The 19542-nt window shown below is 39.4% G+C and overlaps 1 protein-coding gene across 5 annotated transcripts in view; it reads right to left on the bottom strand.

The window, feature by feature from the left end:
* Positions 1-19542, bottom strand: part of LOC145462727 (uncharacterized) — a 179673-nt gene that overhangs the window by 53687 nt on the left and 106444 nt on the right. For 2 of the 5 annotated variants that reach the window (XM_081446319.1, XM_081446321.1), the window contains exons 2-4: positions 18650-18684; positions 16534-16667; positions 1243-1344 (exon numbers count right to left, since the gene is read on the bottom strand). In XM_081446319.1, coding sequence (XP_081302445.1) covers positions 1243-1344; positions 16534-16667; positions 18650-18684 — 271 coding nt within the window. Of the gene's footprint in view, positions 1-1242; positions 1345-2257; positions 4916-12109; positions 13045-16533; positions 16668-18649; positions 18685-18890; positions 19140-19542 lie in introns of those variants that run through there. The other 3 variants (XM_081446320.1, XM_081446318.1, XM_081446322.1) reach the window with 3 other exon arrangements.

Raw genomic sequence — 19542 nt, 5'->3', positions numbered from 1 at the left:
GTAACACAAATGTATCGTTGTTGAAGCTCAACACGTCCGCAGCCACTGCTGCCAAAAAGTCAGGTGACAGACTTGTGCGAAAGGTAGTTACTGAAGACTGGCTGTAATCGTTACTGTCGCAACCAAAAAGGTTTATTGATCGTAGGGACTCTGAGGAAAGCAGCCTTAAGAGATGAACAGTCGAGTTTATAACCACCGGCTGACAATTTCTTCACAACTTGTCTCCCCTCTAAGACTTTTTTGTTCGCGGAAACCGATCTTCTAAAACATTGCTTGCACAAAAAGGATCGAAAGCGACGAAATTCGCTTCGACGCAAATAAATTTGCAGTGCAAATATTTTACGAGCAAAAAAATAGGCCGCATAGTGAGCTCAATTATACACTGCAGATTAAACATTAATGGAACATTAATATTTGATCCTAAAGTTTGAAATCAAGGGCCGGTTGAAATTGCGGTTTACCGCTCTTTTAAATTATAGTTATATTATAGTTTAAAAACTATAATTTCAAATATCTGCCTATATCTGCGTTCTTTTCAAACAGAAAATTTGAACGCGCTTGTTCGGGGAATCTTAAAAGTCGTCCTGAGATTTCAAGCCAGCTGAAATCTTTGACTTGCCGTCAGCTGTGTTGATGCAAGAAATTCAATTTTGGCGTTCTTTTCTGCAAGAATATCGCAAAACAAAAGGCATCGAACAAACAAGAGCTTTGCTATTATCATTTGCGTTAGCCGAAACTCAAAAGGACGATCGAATTGATTTGCGAAAAAAAAAGGTCTCAACTCAACAACGCAATTTTTTTTCCCGTTTTGTGATTTAGCATAGTTTTATCAAAACCTACTCTACCTCTTCGATTAGTTCAATTTAAACTCAAAATACACATAAAATTCTGTATGCTGTTGCCGTTTAGATAGTAATTTGCTAGAACATCAAATAAATAACCGAGGTTGCACGCTCTGTCGCCGTACCAACGTAACGAAGTGACCATAAAGATCTTCACCAATTCTAGAAATGTGCCTACTGAAAATTACAGTCTTGGAAACAGGCTACGTATATTTTGTCAATCCCAGCTCTCTACTAATTAGGCTATGGGCTAGGGAAGTCAGCTCATTTGATATGGCAACGCTGACAAAATGGCAAACAAATAATTTGATGTCGATCTTGTGTAATTAAAAAATGGTTTCGAAAAACAGTGCCGAATTAGCGACCACAGTGTATCTACTGAAACAAACTGCGTACTTACCTTATCTCGGTCGGTAACTACAGCGCCAAGCTCAAGAAGTTTTTCGACGATGTTGTGTTTATTGTCCCGGGCCGCTAACATCAACGGAGTTAAACCGTTGTCCTGTAAAAAAATAAGAAGTAGATAGAAAGAAGTTCCGTGAGTGAGAGTACGAAAATTGGTCATTGTAAAGAGCAAGTAAACAGAGCGAAAAAAACACACCTTCGGGGTTTTAGAAGCCATGTTAAAAATGGTACTAAAAATATTCTGGCCAACCAAGACACCGCTCTGTAATGCGAATTAAGCTCTGCGTATTGAGGGGACCTCTGAATGGGGCTTAACAGTGTGCGCAATGAATTCAATATTTATTATTTCGACTACTTTGTCCTTTTAATCGAGACGTCGAACCGACGAAATTAAAAAGCTGTTACACTTTGTGACTAGCGCGTGTCGCTGTCTTGGTTCCGAGGAAAAACGCCAAACGCGCGCGATTAAACTTTGCAAAACATCTCGGCGAGCAAGAGTTTTCAGCGATCAACGCGACACAAAATTTCGAGAGTGTTTAATTCGTGGCAAATCGCAAAGAACAGTTACTGGAAGCCTACGAGCAACAAAAGACCAAAGAATTGCCACAAGGGCGTTTTGGGCGGTGAAACGAAAGAGAGAAGGATATTATTATTACAAGTGATAACGCCATGCAATTGAAATCCCATTTCAATTATGAATCTGACCAGACAAGAGAAAATTAAAACGAGTTCCTAAGCCTTAATAACTAGCAACGGATCATCTCTCAGCGTATAATTAGTATTGTTAGGTAACTTAAGGTCTCTTATAATAATATTGCTCCTGTCACGAAAATATCAACTGCGAGGCCTTGCGCGTATGACCGAAAGGTAGTTATAGTTAAGGGGAAAGAAATGGCTCCATATCAGGATCGTGGAGAGATTTTCGCAGTTCGATTACAGAGGTTTGACAGCCTAGATTCGTGCTGGGCTTTAACTAACAAGCGATTTAAATTATCAAATGGATTCTTTACATTCTGGAAGTATCGATCATTTACTTCCATCTCGGCCGACGATATTTCCATGTTGTTTCGTCCCAGGCTGTTGAGATGTTGGTCAACTGCCGGCCAATCTCCCTTTACAGACAGCGCCAGAACGCGGTTTAAAATTTCCCATCGCAGAATTGACGGAGGAGTCTTGGTATCAAAGAGCACCCTGGAGCCTCTGCGGGGCTGCAACTGTGTCACTGCCACATCCGACCCTGGACTTGGCGGTCGAAGCGAGGGACGTCGGCTGGAAGGATTCGACCCCGGTCCACCATTAGGCATCATGGAAGCGATGCACAAATTAAATCAGTTCTTCACCACATAAATTCTTGGTCTTTTTTCCTTTAAAACCACATTCACATTCCCTTGAGTTTCTTTTCTTTCCAACGCCTTGCTTCACGTTTTTGTTTCAGTGTAGAATTATTTCTCCGCGACATTCCGTCACGCCGAAGGTCGATTTGTAGTTGCGCATTTTATGGCTATGATAATAATTACAAGATCGTTTCCCTTGTAACAATTATAGGTTCGAATGAGTGGAGAGGAATTGCGCATGCGTGTATATGCTTTGTTTTGAAATGCGAGAAGCGACTTTTAGAATTTCGCACCCATTTCTTACCTGGAAAAAAATGGCGGAATATTTGCGATATCTGAGGTAATTGACACAAAAAGGAAACTTTGAAACTACTTAGGACTTTCATTTTTTATTGAAATTAATATTTTACCTGAGGTAGTGGTTGAGCTATCAAAGAAAACGGTATATTTATGTTTAATTTTTGTAAGTTTTCGATTCATTTGCATAAGAATGGTATGCGCAAAGCACTCTGACATCTCCGATCGTTTGAAGATTGTCAGGCTTTGTGCAAACAGAAAGATAAGAGTGCGTGGTTGGTTTCATTGTGTCCTGCTTTTCGTACGAACAGGTGGTCAAACTTAAGGTGTGAAATAAAGTGCGCTTTAATGAGCAGCACATGATTTATTCATTAGATCGAAAAAGGAAGAACTTCTCAAAATCACTTGAATTTTGTTAGAATTTCGACGAAGGATCCGATCGTTCGTTGCTAATTTTTTTCAGTACATCTCTCTTGTCCAAGTATGGCGCTATGTTGCAAATACATATTCATTGTTTCGAATCCCAGATTAGAAAACAGACACGAGCAAATTATGAATTCTAAGCAGAAGAGCATACAGTCCATTTCGAGCGGGGTAAATAAACCCAGGTTTGCTTAGTCTGCCAGGGATCAAGAGGAAATAATAACTGCCAGGGATGTGCATGTTAAGGAGCGATGTAGTGACGCAGAGCTCAGCAATATCAAGGCCTTCTCGTGGCAAACGAAATAATCTATCGAGAGGTGATTCCTTCTTGAAGACCAGAGGACACCTGTCAGCGGACGTTGTCAACCTTACGACATATAGCCTTGAAAAACTAACACCACATTCTCTCGGAACTAACATTACAAGACTGAATGTATGGCAACCATATGGAAAATTAAAAGCGAAACTAGGTGTACGGCCTTGAGACTTTTGATTGCATCAAAACAGAACCTAAAGCCGCCGCTAGTTAACTGACTTGCGCAAGACATTTTTAAATTCGAAAAAGAACACGGACATTCAATATGCTTGATACTTATAGCAAACACATTCTTTTACGTGTATCGGGCTAGCAAAACAATTTAAAAGAACGAAAGTTTCGTTATATTTGTTCACTCGGGCAAAATACTTTCGATCACCATTTCCGCAAAGTTTCTCACACGATGTTAAAACTTCCTGTGAACTAAAGCTATTGTTCATTGATTTCTTTAGACCATCACAAGTACCCCTGCAAAAATTAAGGACGTGGATTAAGAGGCATAAACGATAATTGTTGATCACAACAAAGAGGAGAAGATCAAAAAATTCGCGCCGAGAGATATGAAAATTGTTTTTTTCCCTTATGCTGTCAGTTTCATGTATATGATACCACACGTTGATTAAGCTCGGCTTGATATCAGCACAAACAGTCCCATCTGTTCTGATGCTAATTTTCTCCGGAAGTTTTAACGTTCTGACTTTTTCATCAAATGAACGAATTACCAACAATTTCACGTTTACGAATGATAAATTCAGGCTCAATTTCCATCGCTCTCTGGGGCCTGTCTAAGTTCCTCCTCGAGAGAGGAGCGCGGACTCACTTCCCGAACAGCGGCCAATAATGGAGTCTAAGATATCAGTGGAGTGTGTGCAGGTGACGTCATCAAATTCTCAAAACCAAAACTAAAGAGCCACTAAAGGTTTTATCCTCATCAGGCATAAGAGGTACTAAATTTATATCTGTTTACAACTTTCCAGCTCAATAGCGTCCTTCGTTTGGAAACCAGTGCATTTTGAATTTCGGAGTTACGGCGGTACGTGACATAAGGCTAAGATCGCGTTTGTCGAAAAATATACACTCATCTCGTCATTTTTAGCCATTTTAGGGGTTAAAGTATTAGGAAAAGTGCTTGGGTAAATATTTTATGGTTCGGTTCAGATAATCAGTTGAGGAGGTCCACCAACATGGTGGCTCCATACTGGGCTCCATAATTTTGCGCGGAACATTTCGTCGAATATCTCAACGTTGGGACAACGCAAACACCTTAAACTTGGAGAACTGTCTTCTTTATTTATCGTCTATAATATCACAATTTCTTGACATTATCCGCTGAATGGTTTTTGATCTTATTTTTTATTGCGTGACAATGAACACGCTTCATATTTTGAGATAACAAAATACATATAGTGCAGTTAAAACATTAATTGGGAATGACCGTCAATTGAAACGGATTACGAAAATTGAATTGAAAATGCGCCAATCGCCGAACGTTGCTTCTCCAAATTCCCAATGGTGTATGAGAGAGAATCTGTCACGACAAGAATGATCATCGCAGTTATTCATGTACACAACTAAGCAGTTGTGAAAAAAAGCGCCTGATTCCAAACTATGACTCTACCATATTGGTGCAAACTAGGAGCTGGTCACGTTGCAAGTTCGTAAAATACCCGTAGGTGAAGAGGTAAAGTCTGCATACCAGCCAAGTGGCCTATCAGGCCGGATGTTATCCCGGTTTCTGAAGCATGAAGCGACTAGGAGTGTTCCTAACCCCCCTGGATGAGATGCTAGTTCAATGTAGGGTTACTCCCAGCATTAAGTTATTCGGTGCACATCAGTTTAAACACCTGGGTGGAGAGAGGTACTGTGAGAGTAAAGTGTCTTGCCCAAGAACTCAACGCAGGCTCGAACCCGGACGGCTCAATCCGGAGACGAGCGCACTAAACATGAGGCCACTGCGCCTCCCACAGTGTACCGGTAGATAGAGACAAATGTAAGAGAATATTTGAAAGAGAGAGAATCTGTTTGATTCTCCAAAAGCTTCAAAACATATGGTAACCGTGGTAGCCACCTGTACATCTGCGTTATTGGCAAAAACCTAGCCTCTTCCAGGCGTTCAGTTAGTTGGCGCGCAGCGTGAAAAACAGCGCGCGAAAAAATAAATAACGCGCGGCGAAAGGAACCGAAGGGCCTTTGTTAAGTTTGCCCACAGACGTTCTTTCGCTTCCTCTCGCCGCGCTTTTTTTTATTTTTTCGCGCGTTGTTTTTCGCGTTGCACCCCAACTAACTGAACGCCTTAGAGAGGCTAAGAAAAACCCAGATGTGCGAGCCACCAGAGGTTTGTGAGTTAAGTCAAGTTTTACGATAACTGCAGGAATTCTCGCGCGCTCATTGGCTAATTTTTATTATCAATAAACGGACACAGGAATTTATAATTTATGCGATGCGTCAACGAGCGAGAGAGGACAATTTGACAATTTGTTATTGTAAAAACAAACTGAAGTCAGTTTTCATAACATTGTCAAAGTAGTCTGCGGATCCACTCGGTCATCGCCTCGGGGATCCACAGCTACTTTGACAATGTTATGACGAAATTCATAATCAAAAGCAGGACAGACGCATGAAAAACTGACGTCCATTTGTTAAATTTAGAAGGGCAACAGACATGCCTACGACAACAAGAAGCTCTTTTGCAGAAAATGACAGTTTAGGATTGGTAAACGAAAGATTGGAGCATGTCTATCGAGACTATCATCATAAATACAAGTGAAATGGGGACATCGGTGACACACTGATCCCCGGCGTCCTTCTAAGGAGAGAGTTCTACTGGCGTATCGACATTTTGTGTGTTCTGTGTTCTTTGTGATTATGATGACTGATTTCACTGTAATAAGTCCTTCTCCAAATGGGAGACAAAATCCGTGGCTACAAGCGTGGTTTTTCCTTTCTCCAGTTGTCTGAGCGAGAGTCCGATTACGTTGAACGATAAACGAAGGAAATAGCGCAACGGTCCCAACACCTATCGTCACAATGGAACTTCACAATTTTGTTCCTTTTAACAAAGCTTGCAACTCCACAATATGCTCAATCAAAACAAGCCATAAACGACTTGAAATAATATAAAATAAAACTATACATACAAGGTAAACAACTAAACTGAGCCGTGCATGGAATATATAAGAATTGTACAAAAACTAACTGAAGCAAAATAACAGTGAACGCAACAGCCAGATGTCTCAAAAAAATATCTGTGGACTTTCTTAATTAATAATCCTATCCATTTGCCATTCTACCTCGTGAGATTAACGATTTTCAATTAAGAACATCAACATATGGGTTAGTAACGAAGATTGTGTAAACATAACGCGTCAAGAGGTATAAACCAACTAACAACATAGACAGCAAATATGTAACCTACTTCATTGCATAACAAATATATCTCGCCGAGGTAATCCGTATCGCTTATCCAGCCTCCGTGCAGACGACCCCTTGGCGAACGAACTCGACTTGTGGGTGATTCAGGGACTTCCATCTGTTTATCAACACGTTTTTCTAGCCCTGGGTCTCAAAATCTTCAGTTGGCACCAGTGTGAAATTATATTTTAAGAGGATCATAGCCGTGAAAGGCAATCGTGTTTTGCTCCATCACGAAATATCAAATGAAACAGGCCATAAACACATTGTTGCCGGACCAATACTCGGGGTTAATAACATCATTGTCAGAGAAGTGACGACAAAGTTTCTCTGGAGCACTCGAGCGAGTCCTAAAGTGATTGAAAACTGTCCAGTATGATTTTGGTCTGAGTGCCAACAAAAACGCCAGGAACAAAAGCTTTGTCAGTCAGAAAGTCAACACAATGCAGTAATGTTCATAAAAGCTTTCCAAATCCACTACACACAATTGTCGCTAATAGCACCGAGAAAAGGTGTTTAGCAATGAAAAAGAAGAATGTAATAAATGAATGCACTTAAAACCACGAGAGTAGGGTAAGAAAGTGTTATAATCACTTCGGTTAAAAGAAAATTAACATTTCTGTGCCGTAAAAATGATCATCAGTGCAATCACTGAAAACGAAACTGTAAGTTCTTCGTTTTTAAACGTGAACGAATTAAATGTAAGTTCTTCTTCTAGTACTGATATAAAGGCAAGAGGGTCAGCAATGAAAATACAGAGAACCGTTAGCTCAGTATAAGAAACATTATCGAGAAAGATGTTATATAGTTATTGACACAAACAATATAGGGAGCACTATTGTTTTGATAAAAGACGAATTTCTCATAATTAACAATAAAAGAAGCCGTATTGCCGTTAGTAAGAAGAATAAGTATTTTTATTTTGCGATTGAAAGAGGTGAGCCGACGTGAAGTAAGTATAATAATCAACATTTCAATCTGTTCAGAGGCGTCTGACTTCATTGAACACATGAAACATCATCTCACGCAAGACGAACTGCACGATATTAACCACGAGAAATCTATGTACAAATTCGCCCGGGTAATGAGAAAAGTTTACTTGTTTTATCTCGGCGTTTTGTGCTCTGCATTAAAAAAGCCCTATAGGCCATTCCGAAATTGCGCGGGGAACTGGGGTGAGTTTCAAATTTTAACCAATCGATAAACTGATCGCGTTGAGATTAGTCATTTAAACAGGTTTGATACTTTTAGGGTGAACAGAGACAAGTTATAGACATGGAAACGTGGTTCAAAATCCATACAAATGTCTCTAATGTTGAGACAGCGTCCCCCAAAACCATATAAACTCTTAAAATTTTTATGATTTCTGTGATACCCTGAAAAATGGGCAAACATACGAGATTTTCATCTCAGATTCTTTCACATGGTAGCTGAATGACGGGATTTTACCGTTGTCACAAAACTGATAAAACATTTTAAGAGTTTATATGGTTTTGGGGACGCTGTGTCAACGTTAGAGACGTTTGAACCATGTTTCAAGGTCTATAGCTTGGTCTCTGTTTACCCTAAAAGCATCAAACTTGGTCAAATGACTAATCTAAACGTGATCTTTCATGTGGTGGTGTCAGTTTGTCGATTGGTTAAATTTCGGCCTCAATGGCCCATAGAGCTTTGTTAATGCAGAGTATAAAACGCCGAGATAAAACAAGTAAACTTTTCTCATTATCCAGGCGAATTTGCACATAGGTTTCTCGCGATTAATATCATGCAGTTCGTTTTCCGTGCGACGATGTTTCGTGTATTCAATGACGTCAGACGCCTCAGAACAGATTGAAATGTTGATTATTTCAGGTGTCACGAGAATCAAAAGAAAGTGAAAAGGCTATTCATTGTAGCAGATAAGAGAAGTGACAATTGCTGAATGAACGAACGATGAAAACATCTGGAGCAAACCGATGAAAAAAAAGTTTTCACGTCTCGTCTGTTATCCTTCAACTTTGACCGGAATTAAATGCAGTGTCAATTCGATTCTCTTCCGTATCATTTCTTCATTTCATTCTTGAAAGAACCCATTTGATCATTTCAATCATTTTCAAGTTCGACCTTCACAATCCTTCTCAGTCTCAGTCCCCAAGTTTAACCATCGATCCTTGTCCCATTTGATCTTTTCCTGCCTAAATAAATAATTGTATAGGGCTTTCTTCAACTTGAAAGGTAATTTTGTACATCGTAAAAGAATTCCAATTTTCCAAAAGCCGGTTTTGAAAATACACGACCAATCTTTCGGCACAAAACAAGAGGAGAAAACATGGAAACGACGAACAAGCGTTCCTATCATGACGTCACGATCCGACTATTCCCAGGTCTCCTGTTTCGAGATATTTGACTCTGCCGGAAGAGAAATTTCTTGAGCGTGGTGCAGAACAGTCGATATTGAGTTTGTTTTTGTTTTTACACCAAGAATCCATGAAGGTAACAAAAATCCGTCATGGGTACTTTTAACAGTGATTTGTGGGACCTTTCACTTAAATGGCGGCATATTAGATTACATGAAATCTCAAAGCGAGTTCAAGCATAGTTACCCCTCCTTCTCCTTATCCAAACACTACCTTGAATTAAATAGAGAGACAGCGGAAGGAAAGCACTTCTAGTTGACAAAGTATCACTACAACACGATTCCAAAACGAGAGGCGCTTGAAATTTGAAATTCTAGCCATACCTTTTCTTCCTGTGTTAAATCGCTTTCAGTCAAAGCCGGCGGAGCCCCCGAGCCTCGCCGAGACGAGAGGTACTTTTTCAAAGAGTCGCCAACAGTCAGTTTGTTTGCCGCTCCTTGCAAATCGGCTGGGGATGAAGACATGTCTGCCTATCAACAGTTCGCCAAAAATTCCTCACAACACAGCGATTCGATGAAGGCAAGGTTGAGTTTGGAGTGGATCATGAACCAAATGAGCACTTGTAGCAAGATTCTAAAAACACTAAATGCACTGAGTTGCTAATAGCTCGGCTCGCGTAAAGCATCTTTTAAAATGTTGTTTATCCCCGCGACAAGAAGGCAAGGAGGAAGAGAGAATGTAAACTTTGGTTAACGCCATGTTGCGAAGTCTTGCCCGGTTTATGAATGTCGATCACTCAAATTTTAATTTGCATTGAGGATTAAACGAAATTTAATTAGACCGGCCGAACAAGAAAAAAACAATTTAAAGCAATTGAATTTTAATGGGGTCAACGCCTAACCGGCTTTCTGGAACAATGTAAAACACCTTCGTCAAATTATTCTGTTGTAAGGTTGCAAGGTGTTTTGTGTTACAGTTGGACAGATTCTTTGCCTCTGTCCCTGAATGCATTTTACAGCGACTAGCCTACGGACCTAGCAACGGCAAACACGAAGACAAATTGACAAAACTAAATACACAAATTTGACTGATCTCCAATGTTAATCAAGTGTAGAACATACTGCATAGGGTTACATGGAGGTTACTATTGAATTTGAATTTACAAACAAGAAAAAAGGAAGAATTTCTTATTCAAGTTTCCTTCATCGCTCGCTATGGAAACGTTTTCAGCCCTTTGATTCAATCAGTGAACCGATCCAAGTATTTTCACGACAGCAAAGAAAAGGCTTAGAGCACTAATGCGAAAACTAACTCTATAAGTGTGCAAAGTAAAATATTCGCCCCGATTGGTTAAAACCTTTACAGGGAAAATGCTTCACATAGAAGCGAATGTTTTAGGTGAAATTTTATGAAAAGAGACGGAGAGAAAAAGAGCACAATACGCAACCAGTTACTTGGCTATTGAAAGAACCGTGCACCGAGCATCGTGTTGGAAGCGGTTAAATTGGGTGTTCATAAATGTCCGCTTTTTCTCTATTTAACTCTCCTACATTGTCGTCCCAAGAGTCTGCAAACCTCTTGGTCAGCACCACTGAAGAATACCAAAGAATCGCGACCCAGGCCGTCGGCCAGACCCAATTCTCTGGGCATGCCAGAGTATTTGTTTCGTAATTTTGACAGATTTGACGGAAAGTCAATATGGGCCTTCAAGGGCCATATTGACTTGCCGATTGGAGAGTCAATCAGGTTCTGGGTAGAAAAGGTTCTGAAATCTCAGTTATCTGTTATATTCTCGGCTATCAATTTAAATTTCGTCTGGCTCCAAAAGAAACGTTTTTTTTTTTTGTTTTTTTTTAGCAGAAGTAGGGTATCGATTTTGGCCATTGGCCATTGGCCATTTTGGTCTCAAATAAGGTATGATTTTCGCACTCTTGTCTTGAATTGGTTATGATTTTTAGAAGAAGCTATTTTTTCATCATTATCGATAAGACCATCAATCGCAGATTTTGGTCTTAAATAGGGGTTTTGAGATTGGGAAGTGGGCCGCACAACCCCACCCATTTTTTTTCTGGGAGTACCCCCTAGCTCAGCAATCAGTCCGATGTTAAAATGCGTCATTTCGGGGAATTTCGTACTGTTAAATTTCTGCCTCAGTTAAACCCAGTCAATCAAGACCTCAACAATGCATTTCGTTGTAGAGAAAGAGAGCCACAAAGGTTAGGAATCAATTAGATAAAAATAAAAGGTCATAGAATTTTCCGAAAAACTCTTCGATTCTTGTTTTTGCGTGCACATTTTCATGAGGTGATCTCTACCCTGACATAAGCTTCCTTTGTGGTTAATCACTGTATTTAATACTTCCTCCGCGAAGCCATTTTACCATTAGATCCTCGGAGATTTGATGCCCACCCAGATTAGGGAAGTGATTTTGCTGCTCTGTGCATTTGTTACACGATGCCTTCATTTCATCCGTGGCAAAGAGTAACGCAATGCGTAAGGTCAAACGCTGACTGATAACACGGTTTTGCTGAGAAAACAGCCCGTGTTTATGAGATCAAAACATAAACAAAATAATCACAAGATACAGTTACTTTCTTAAGGTAAAATAGGCATAAATACTTTACCTGCCGCAATAAATAGCCTTACGATTGCTACTGTCGCATTCAGTGTATGTCATGGCGTGTTCAATTCACATTCTCAAGTAATAAATCGCAGCAAAATTGAATTTGTCAACTGAGTGCTTACCGTTTCAGCATCGGTGAGGGTGAAAACATGCGCGGCGCCATCGGGCTCCATAAAGAAAGTGACGTTTCTTTTATTCCTTTCGGCCAATTCATTTAACTTCCTTCCCGCGGACACGGCGTTGCTGATGGTGCGAAACTTTTGTGACATACCAAATATATTACTACCTGTTAAACTGTTAAGCTGTCAAAGGGAACCTCATGTGGAGTTGAATGAAACCGGTGCTTCAACTTTCGATTTCCAATTGGTTCGCTCGTAGACTTAAGCTTCCTCTTCGCCGAAACATTTGGCAAAGATTTTCAACGCCAATACCTGTCAATACAGTAATAAACGTTTAGGTTTGCTCCCGCGTTCTACATAATCGCCATATTTTATCAATCTGCCGATTTGGTAGCGTTGTAAAGCAGCTTTTAAAAACCCTCCTTCCTTGTATGTAAGGACCCGTGACAACAACCAATGAGATACTGCCTTTCAGAACAGCCCGCATCCGGTGATGAAAGGTTTGCCTTGCAAATCAAACGCAAGATAATGATATCACAAAGAAGGGACAAAGAACAGGGCGGATAAAATATAAATACACTTGGCTTTAAATCATAACAGCCCGTTGCAATTAGGCGGAAAATAAAAGCTTTGATCATTTATTTGTTTCACTTGAAGCCCAAAAAATCCATTGACGTGGAACTGAAGCATTAATGGGTTTTTTCTAATAAAACAGTCAGTATTGATCTGAAATTATTACCATTCGTGTTTATTTTCCACAATGCCTAAATTGAAAGTAAACCCTGCGCAATTAAATTGACAATCGATCTTCTCATTAAAGTCAGTGCGAAAAAAAATGGTTTGATCGAAAATAACATTGGCAGAAATTCTCCAAAGGAAAACAACAGAAAACAGTATTTGTTCTAAACTTGACTTGCTCTAAACTGGAATAAATGAAAAGTACTTTCTCGATTTATATAAAGCCTCACGCTTTCATGTTTGTCCAGACTGTAGTGATATCCCTATCTGAAAATAGCCGGCTATAAATTAGGAAAAACAAGTTCCTCGCCGACGTTAGACATCCGTGTTATGAGTTTCTGTTATTTGTTGACCATTGTTCTAACATATGGTATCGCTTACGTCTGGTGACGGATCTATATATAATTTTTAAGCTTCTGTGAAACCATTCTAAACAGCGATAAACTCTGGACAATAAACAGGAAACTACAGTTATCAAATTAAAAACAAAGAGATGGAGGAAGATCAGGAGGTGTTCGGGTTCAGAGATTTTGCTTTTCAAGTTGAAATCGGGCGGTAAAACTAACACTAACTAGTCAGCGTGAGATAAAAAGAGATTAAGAAAAAGAAATAGGATCGATTTGACGTAATTGATACCACTCAGTCATGACAGGAAATAAAGATTTTTTAAAAAAGACCACCAGGTATGAAATATAGTACAGAATTTTAATGGTCAGTTCTGAAAATAATAGGATATGAAAAATCGAACCGAAATGCAACGAATGTCGTAAGACATTGGTGATAGAATGAAAGCTCAAAATGTCGTTTTTCATTTTTGATAAAAATGTTTTACTTTATACTATTGAAAAACTTCTGCCAAACTGCCGAATGAGCTAATTAACAAACATTTTTGTCCATTTTCGTGACAGCTTAATTTCGCTTAATTGAACAAGAGAAATTGTAAATCATTTCTTAATTCATCGCAAGAGAGCTGAGCAATTCTTAAAGAGAGAGGAATTGCGGTTGAGACAACGGTTGAAGAATTAACAATTATTGGACGAGGTTGAGCAAAATATCGTGATTTGTCGGTGGCGAGAACATAACAGATTTGACAAATCGCGATATTTTGCGAAAAACAAATTCAATATATAATTGTGTTATCATGTCACCAAGTTTGTTTTCAACTGAAGATGTTAAATCACTCTCTAACAGCTCACGTCAACGATCTGCCATTTTTTCACACAAAAGCGTGGTTACAATTACGCATGAGAAGAATGTTGTTTGTAGCAAAACACAGTAGACGGTACTACGCATGAACAGACCATTATTTGCAGGCACTTATTTGCAGATCACGTGGTGGGTCCTCGGCCAATGAAAAAGAAGAAAAACTGCATCGAATGATAGTGGTAAAGGTTTTTTTCAAAATTTGACCAGCAAATCAATCGAACTAGATGGCACGTGCCATTTACGGTTTGCCATTATTGTTTACCCCGTTGACGAGAGACTGGAAACTCAGAAACTGGAATTTCAGCACATGGCAAGGAATTTCCAATTTACCGCTTCAAACTGGTCTGGAGGGTGTCTGCAATATCCAAACAGATTTGACTTGGCTCGACTATCGGCCGAAATTTCCGGATTTTTTGGCTAAATGGTAAACAATCTTCGTGTCGTGAAAGTTTCGTGCGATAAACACAAAGTGTAAAAAACCGTTGCAGCTGGAAGTCTGAATTTCAAAAGAAGCTTTGTAATGCAATAGCATTTAATTAATTAATAATGATTTACAGACTGCACGCTCATCTGAGCAGTCTGAACACGATTTTAAAACTAAATTGACCGACAATGAAACTGATTGATGAGCCGTTTACTGAATTCCTCCCCGGATCCGTGCTCTCTTCTTTTCCCTCACAAGTTCAGTTAAAAATAAACGATGCAACAAATCTACCAATAAATCAATAAATACTGTACAATATGCCGGTGCTTGTAGAAAGAACAGTGCCGCTACCTGCATATGTAAGTTTGATGCTTAAGAGAGGAAATACCCCTTAAATAAAATTTCCATTCCAGCGTGATGAACAAATAATCAAAGCAATACGTTTTCCCGTTGCTATCGATTTCGCTGATAGAACGACTTCTAATGACACTAGCGAAAAAAAGTAGCACACTAACCTCTTCGCTCCCCTGAGAACCGAACAAAGACTTCGATTTCGTTGAAAGAATATTCATTGTAGCCGCTTCATTACTAACATGTCACAGAGGAAACCAAAATATCAGCAAGAACGTTTCTTCTTGGCCATGTGAACTGAAGAAGCGTTTAAACGTTCGTTTCGTTTGGTCTTTGTCAATGAAGTGCGCGCGATGCAGATGTTTTCGTCCGTAACGAGACGAAAGACTTTCATTTCCAAGGCAACGGACAGTCAAAGAGGCAAGCTGGCCAGAATCCCGCTGTTTTTTTTCTAGAAATATCTCTGATTTCTTTCCGTCATGTTAGAAACAGCGGTTGGGGGCCGGCGTCTGAAACCAGTCTCTAATTATACATAACGTGGCAACTTTAGTAAAGTGATTGTAACTTAACGCATTTCTGCTTCCGCGATACATGGCACCAAAAGTAGCGCAACATGTTTTGTGTGGGTATAGTGTGATTTCAGTGATGTAAACAATTAAAATGAACAAACGAAATAAAACAAATTACAATATTTAGAGAGAAAGCCACATGAGCCTTAGCTGGTTTTCATCCGGGTCCTCTATCCTGGTCAAATTGAAATATGTTTCTGTGGAGGGAGGAAAAACGGAGAACCCGGCGAAAAACTCTCGGAGCAGGGCGCGATAAAACAAACTCAACCCATCCCTACTCCCCAATTTTTGTTGGCTTAAAAGCAGAGCAAAATATATGAGGTTCCAGGATATAGGATAAGTAGAGTAGGTCCCGGCGCCAAAAGATAGTTAAGCATAGAAGTAAGCCTTTCGAATTAGAAGTACAGTGAGATAAATTGAAACTGACATCTTGCGACACTGATCAGGTCTAAAAGGTTACATGACATATGAGCGCAAATAAAATTAAAAGGAAAAGGTTATTATTATGGTGGCAAGTGGAGAACTAAGCTACAGGGTCGACTCATTCAGTTTGGGGAAGGCTGATAAAAAGCACGGCCGGGTTAAGTCTTTGGAACTGACGAAATCGTCAATAAAAATTAATAACTGTTGATGATTTGACTCGCGCGACAGTCCTAGGCAACCTCGCGTGAAGCTTGAGTTTTTTGGTGTGTATGCTATCAGACCACAACGGCAAGTATGTTTATGGTACCAATCAAACACTCCGTGCAACGTTCCCAGAAACGCAGAAAACAATGCGTTTGGGTCATGGGCTCCGGGTCTTAGGTCAAGTCTGTCCATCAATCTTCTGTTTTCCGGTTGAGGTCGTCAGCAAAATATTAACCGCGGAGAATGAATGCCATTGCATTTCCCATCGAAACGACAGCGTATTTCATCAAGAAGCATCGGAATAGTGTGAAAAAGCAAATGGAACAGTGATTTTCCGATCATTCCAGTAAAAACGAGAAAAGAGGAATAGCTCCGAAAATATTCCAAATTTTCCAAAAAAAACCGTGGAAAATGGAAAGGCCTGTTCCGTTTGGTTTACCACTAGAAAAACAGATTTTTTCATACAAATGAAAAGTGCCCCGGGTCTTAACAAATGTAACTTTAGTACTTACAACAAAAGGGAGATTCTTGAACGAATCAGTCATCACAGCTATGCTGCCAGATCTCCATTCACGTTTAAGATCTTTGTAAAACGTGTCTTCAATCCTGCCTTCCATTACACTAGGTTTCCTTGGACTTACAAGGGCTGCAAGAACAACATACCTTCAATGAGAAACCGTTCTTAAAAAAAAAAAACGGGTTTAAAACAACTTAGCATTAAAGGAGCTCAGTCACGTTCTTTTGAGTTATTTTGGCCACATACAAAATTACCTTTATATTGAGGGAAACCTGAAAATAATTGTTTACTAAGATAGGAAAACACCAACAAGATAGCAATAAAACATAAAGAAACAAGGTTAGGATCGTAAACGGCGAACTGCAAGTTGAGCAAACTCCTTTAAGTCCAAGTCCAGAAATGAGAGGTTAATTCCAGATTGCATGAATCTCAGATATAATGTAACCTAACAGAGTTAGTGCTGACTCGGTCCCTGAACAAATAGTATTACATTCCTGTGAACGTCGTAGATTGAACCGAGAACAATTTTAAATTGCAGCTTTACAGGGACTTATTGTTTTGCAGGTTATACATGGTCAATTCCACGCTCTTATATCCAACTTTATAATCCATCATGATCAAATATTTTCGCTCGCACACAATTGGTCTGAACTTATCATGTGCTCCAACTAAAATTGGCGAATATCCGAGTTATTTTCCCCAATTTTCAAATCGCGCGTGTTGCGGAAGACAGTTGAAGGATGATAAACAAAATAGCTCCCATTTGACTTTAAAAATGTGTTTGAATATTTGTCCTTGGACATTATCTCTTCATCGAAGCTCCTCGAGCTTCGCTGTCGAAAACTGTTCGCTTCTGTAACACATAATGTCCGTGGACAAATGGCCGAGCATATTTTCGCGCCAAATGGAGGTTATTGGTTACGTGCATGCATGTTGCGACCACCTCTCCACAGCGACCAGTTTTCCAAACCACCAAAAGTTTCCAAGTGAAATCACTATGTTTGGAACCTCTTGTAAGCAACCATCTCTCGTAAGCGACCGCGACCACTTTTAGAGCTAAAAGTTTGAAATTTTCTTTTGTTTTTAACCACCCATAAACGACCACTTGACAGATCCCTCATAGAGCGGAAATTGGATAATAAGGTGTTGTAACATTGTTGCAGTCCTGGGTGGTTTCAAGAAATGGCCATGGGAAGTACCGGATTTTTTCTCGAAATTGACTTTTCATGTGAATAAAACGTTTATAACATGGGTTCTCTGCAGTTACCTTATGCTAATGAGGCAAAATTTTGACCCAATATGGTTTAAGCCCTCCTAAGCGACCACCTCCCGTAAGCGCTTACGGAAAGTTCGACTGTATTTTAATGCAAACGTGAAAGATTACTCGTAAAAGGTGCTGTAAACCGTAACTTGTGTAGTTCAAACGACCTTTTACCAACTGCAAACGCACAACAATTTCGTATACTTGAATGCAATTAAATGTTAACTGTGAAAATTTTGCGTGAACTTGTGGTCTTCTTTCACTCGTAAGCTCCTGCAAATCAGTTTATCCAATGTAATAAAGTGGCAAAGATTTCCATTCTTTTTTTGTTATTTCTTCGTTTCAAGAGAAAATGAGGAAATCATGGTCTCTTGATCGTTTAGATTTCTCCAATGCCGGGCACAAACGACAATTGTGAGAGAAATGTCAAGCGTGCTTTGAGCATTGATACCCCAACAACGCGGCGCGAACAACTGAATAACAGCACTACATATTCAACTAAAGTGTTTTTCATTAAATTTAATCAAAGTTTTTATGTAAAATGATGTGCATAGATGACATGTCAACCACAAAACGAACGTATAATGACAATTTAGCTTTAAACATTGTTTCTTTCTAGTATCAGTCTCAGTTTCGGCCTGTTTTCATGCAACTCGTTGAAGAACGGCATCACTTTTTATTGATGTAATAGAAGAACATTTACTTTGATGTGCGTTTTGCCGCCGTTTTAAGTCAAGAATTGAAGTCACTACTAAATAATCAGAGCTAACCCACCGAAAAATAGCCCTGGAGAGAGATAGGGCTGAATTAAATCACTGGTTATCAGCTTAAACATTGAACATAATCACACCTTTCTCTGAAGTATCCATTGCAGACTCGTCTTTCCTGAGTGAAAAAAAAAAAAAAAAAAAAACGAGAGACACAGAAGCAGATTAGACTTCTCCTAAACATATACTTCGTCACGGAATCGCCTTGTTAAGTACATGGAACAGTTTAATTAAACTGAGTGGAACTAAAAAAAACATGGCAGCGTGCAGTTCGCGAAAGTCCGTAATGCAATGAAAAGTTGTTAGCAGACGATTCAACCAAACCTCTGATCTTTCACGTTTTTAGACGCCATTCCAAGCTCACCGCGCTTTCGTGATATCCGAGTTGTATTTTTCTCTTCCTTTCGATTTGATGTCAACTAAGAAAGTTTTAATTTGCCAACAGCGCGTATCAGCTGCTTCGTCTTGTCAACGTAGCGACAGAAACGCCGATCTTGACGTTGGCAAAGCAAATTGACACAGATGTATTTAAAGCGATCATTTCCTTTTTCGTACTAAACAACGAATACAGTACTCGGCCCAACAATATCAATATCTTCTTTTAGAACCGATTTCTGTCAGTTGTCCCGTTTTTAGTATCTCTAAGATAAAAACTCCAAAACCCTTCACGCATTAGTGTCCACAGAAACGCCTATGAACTTAGTACAAAACTACTTTTTCACGGTAAACAGTATTTCGAGAAGGGACAACGGTTCTTGACAACTTCATATTTACACTGAAAAAGATGGTATTGAATTCAAACGAAATTAAATATCTCGAAGCTTGTTTTTACCACTTTTATACTTCCTCTTTTTAATTTCCCCAGCACTTCTGGCTGAATTCAAGAGTATCGTTTACAACAATTGAATGAAGACGCATTAATTCTTTTTTGCGCGCACAATTAAATTCAACTTGATTCAAAGCGAATGTCCTATGT

This window comes from Orbicella franksi, chromosome 12, assembly GCF_964199315.1.
Source record: "Orbicella franksi chromosome 12, jaOrbFran1.1, whole genome shotgun sequence".
In the NCBI taxonomy this organism is placed as follows: Eukaryota; Metazoa; Cnidaria; class Anthozoa; order Scleractinia; family Merulinidae; genus Orbicella; species Orbicella franksi.
Note: the sequence above shows the minus strand (reverse complement) of the source record. Positions and strands in the feature narration are given on the sequence as shown.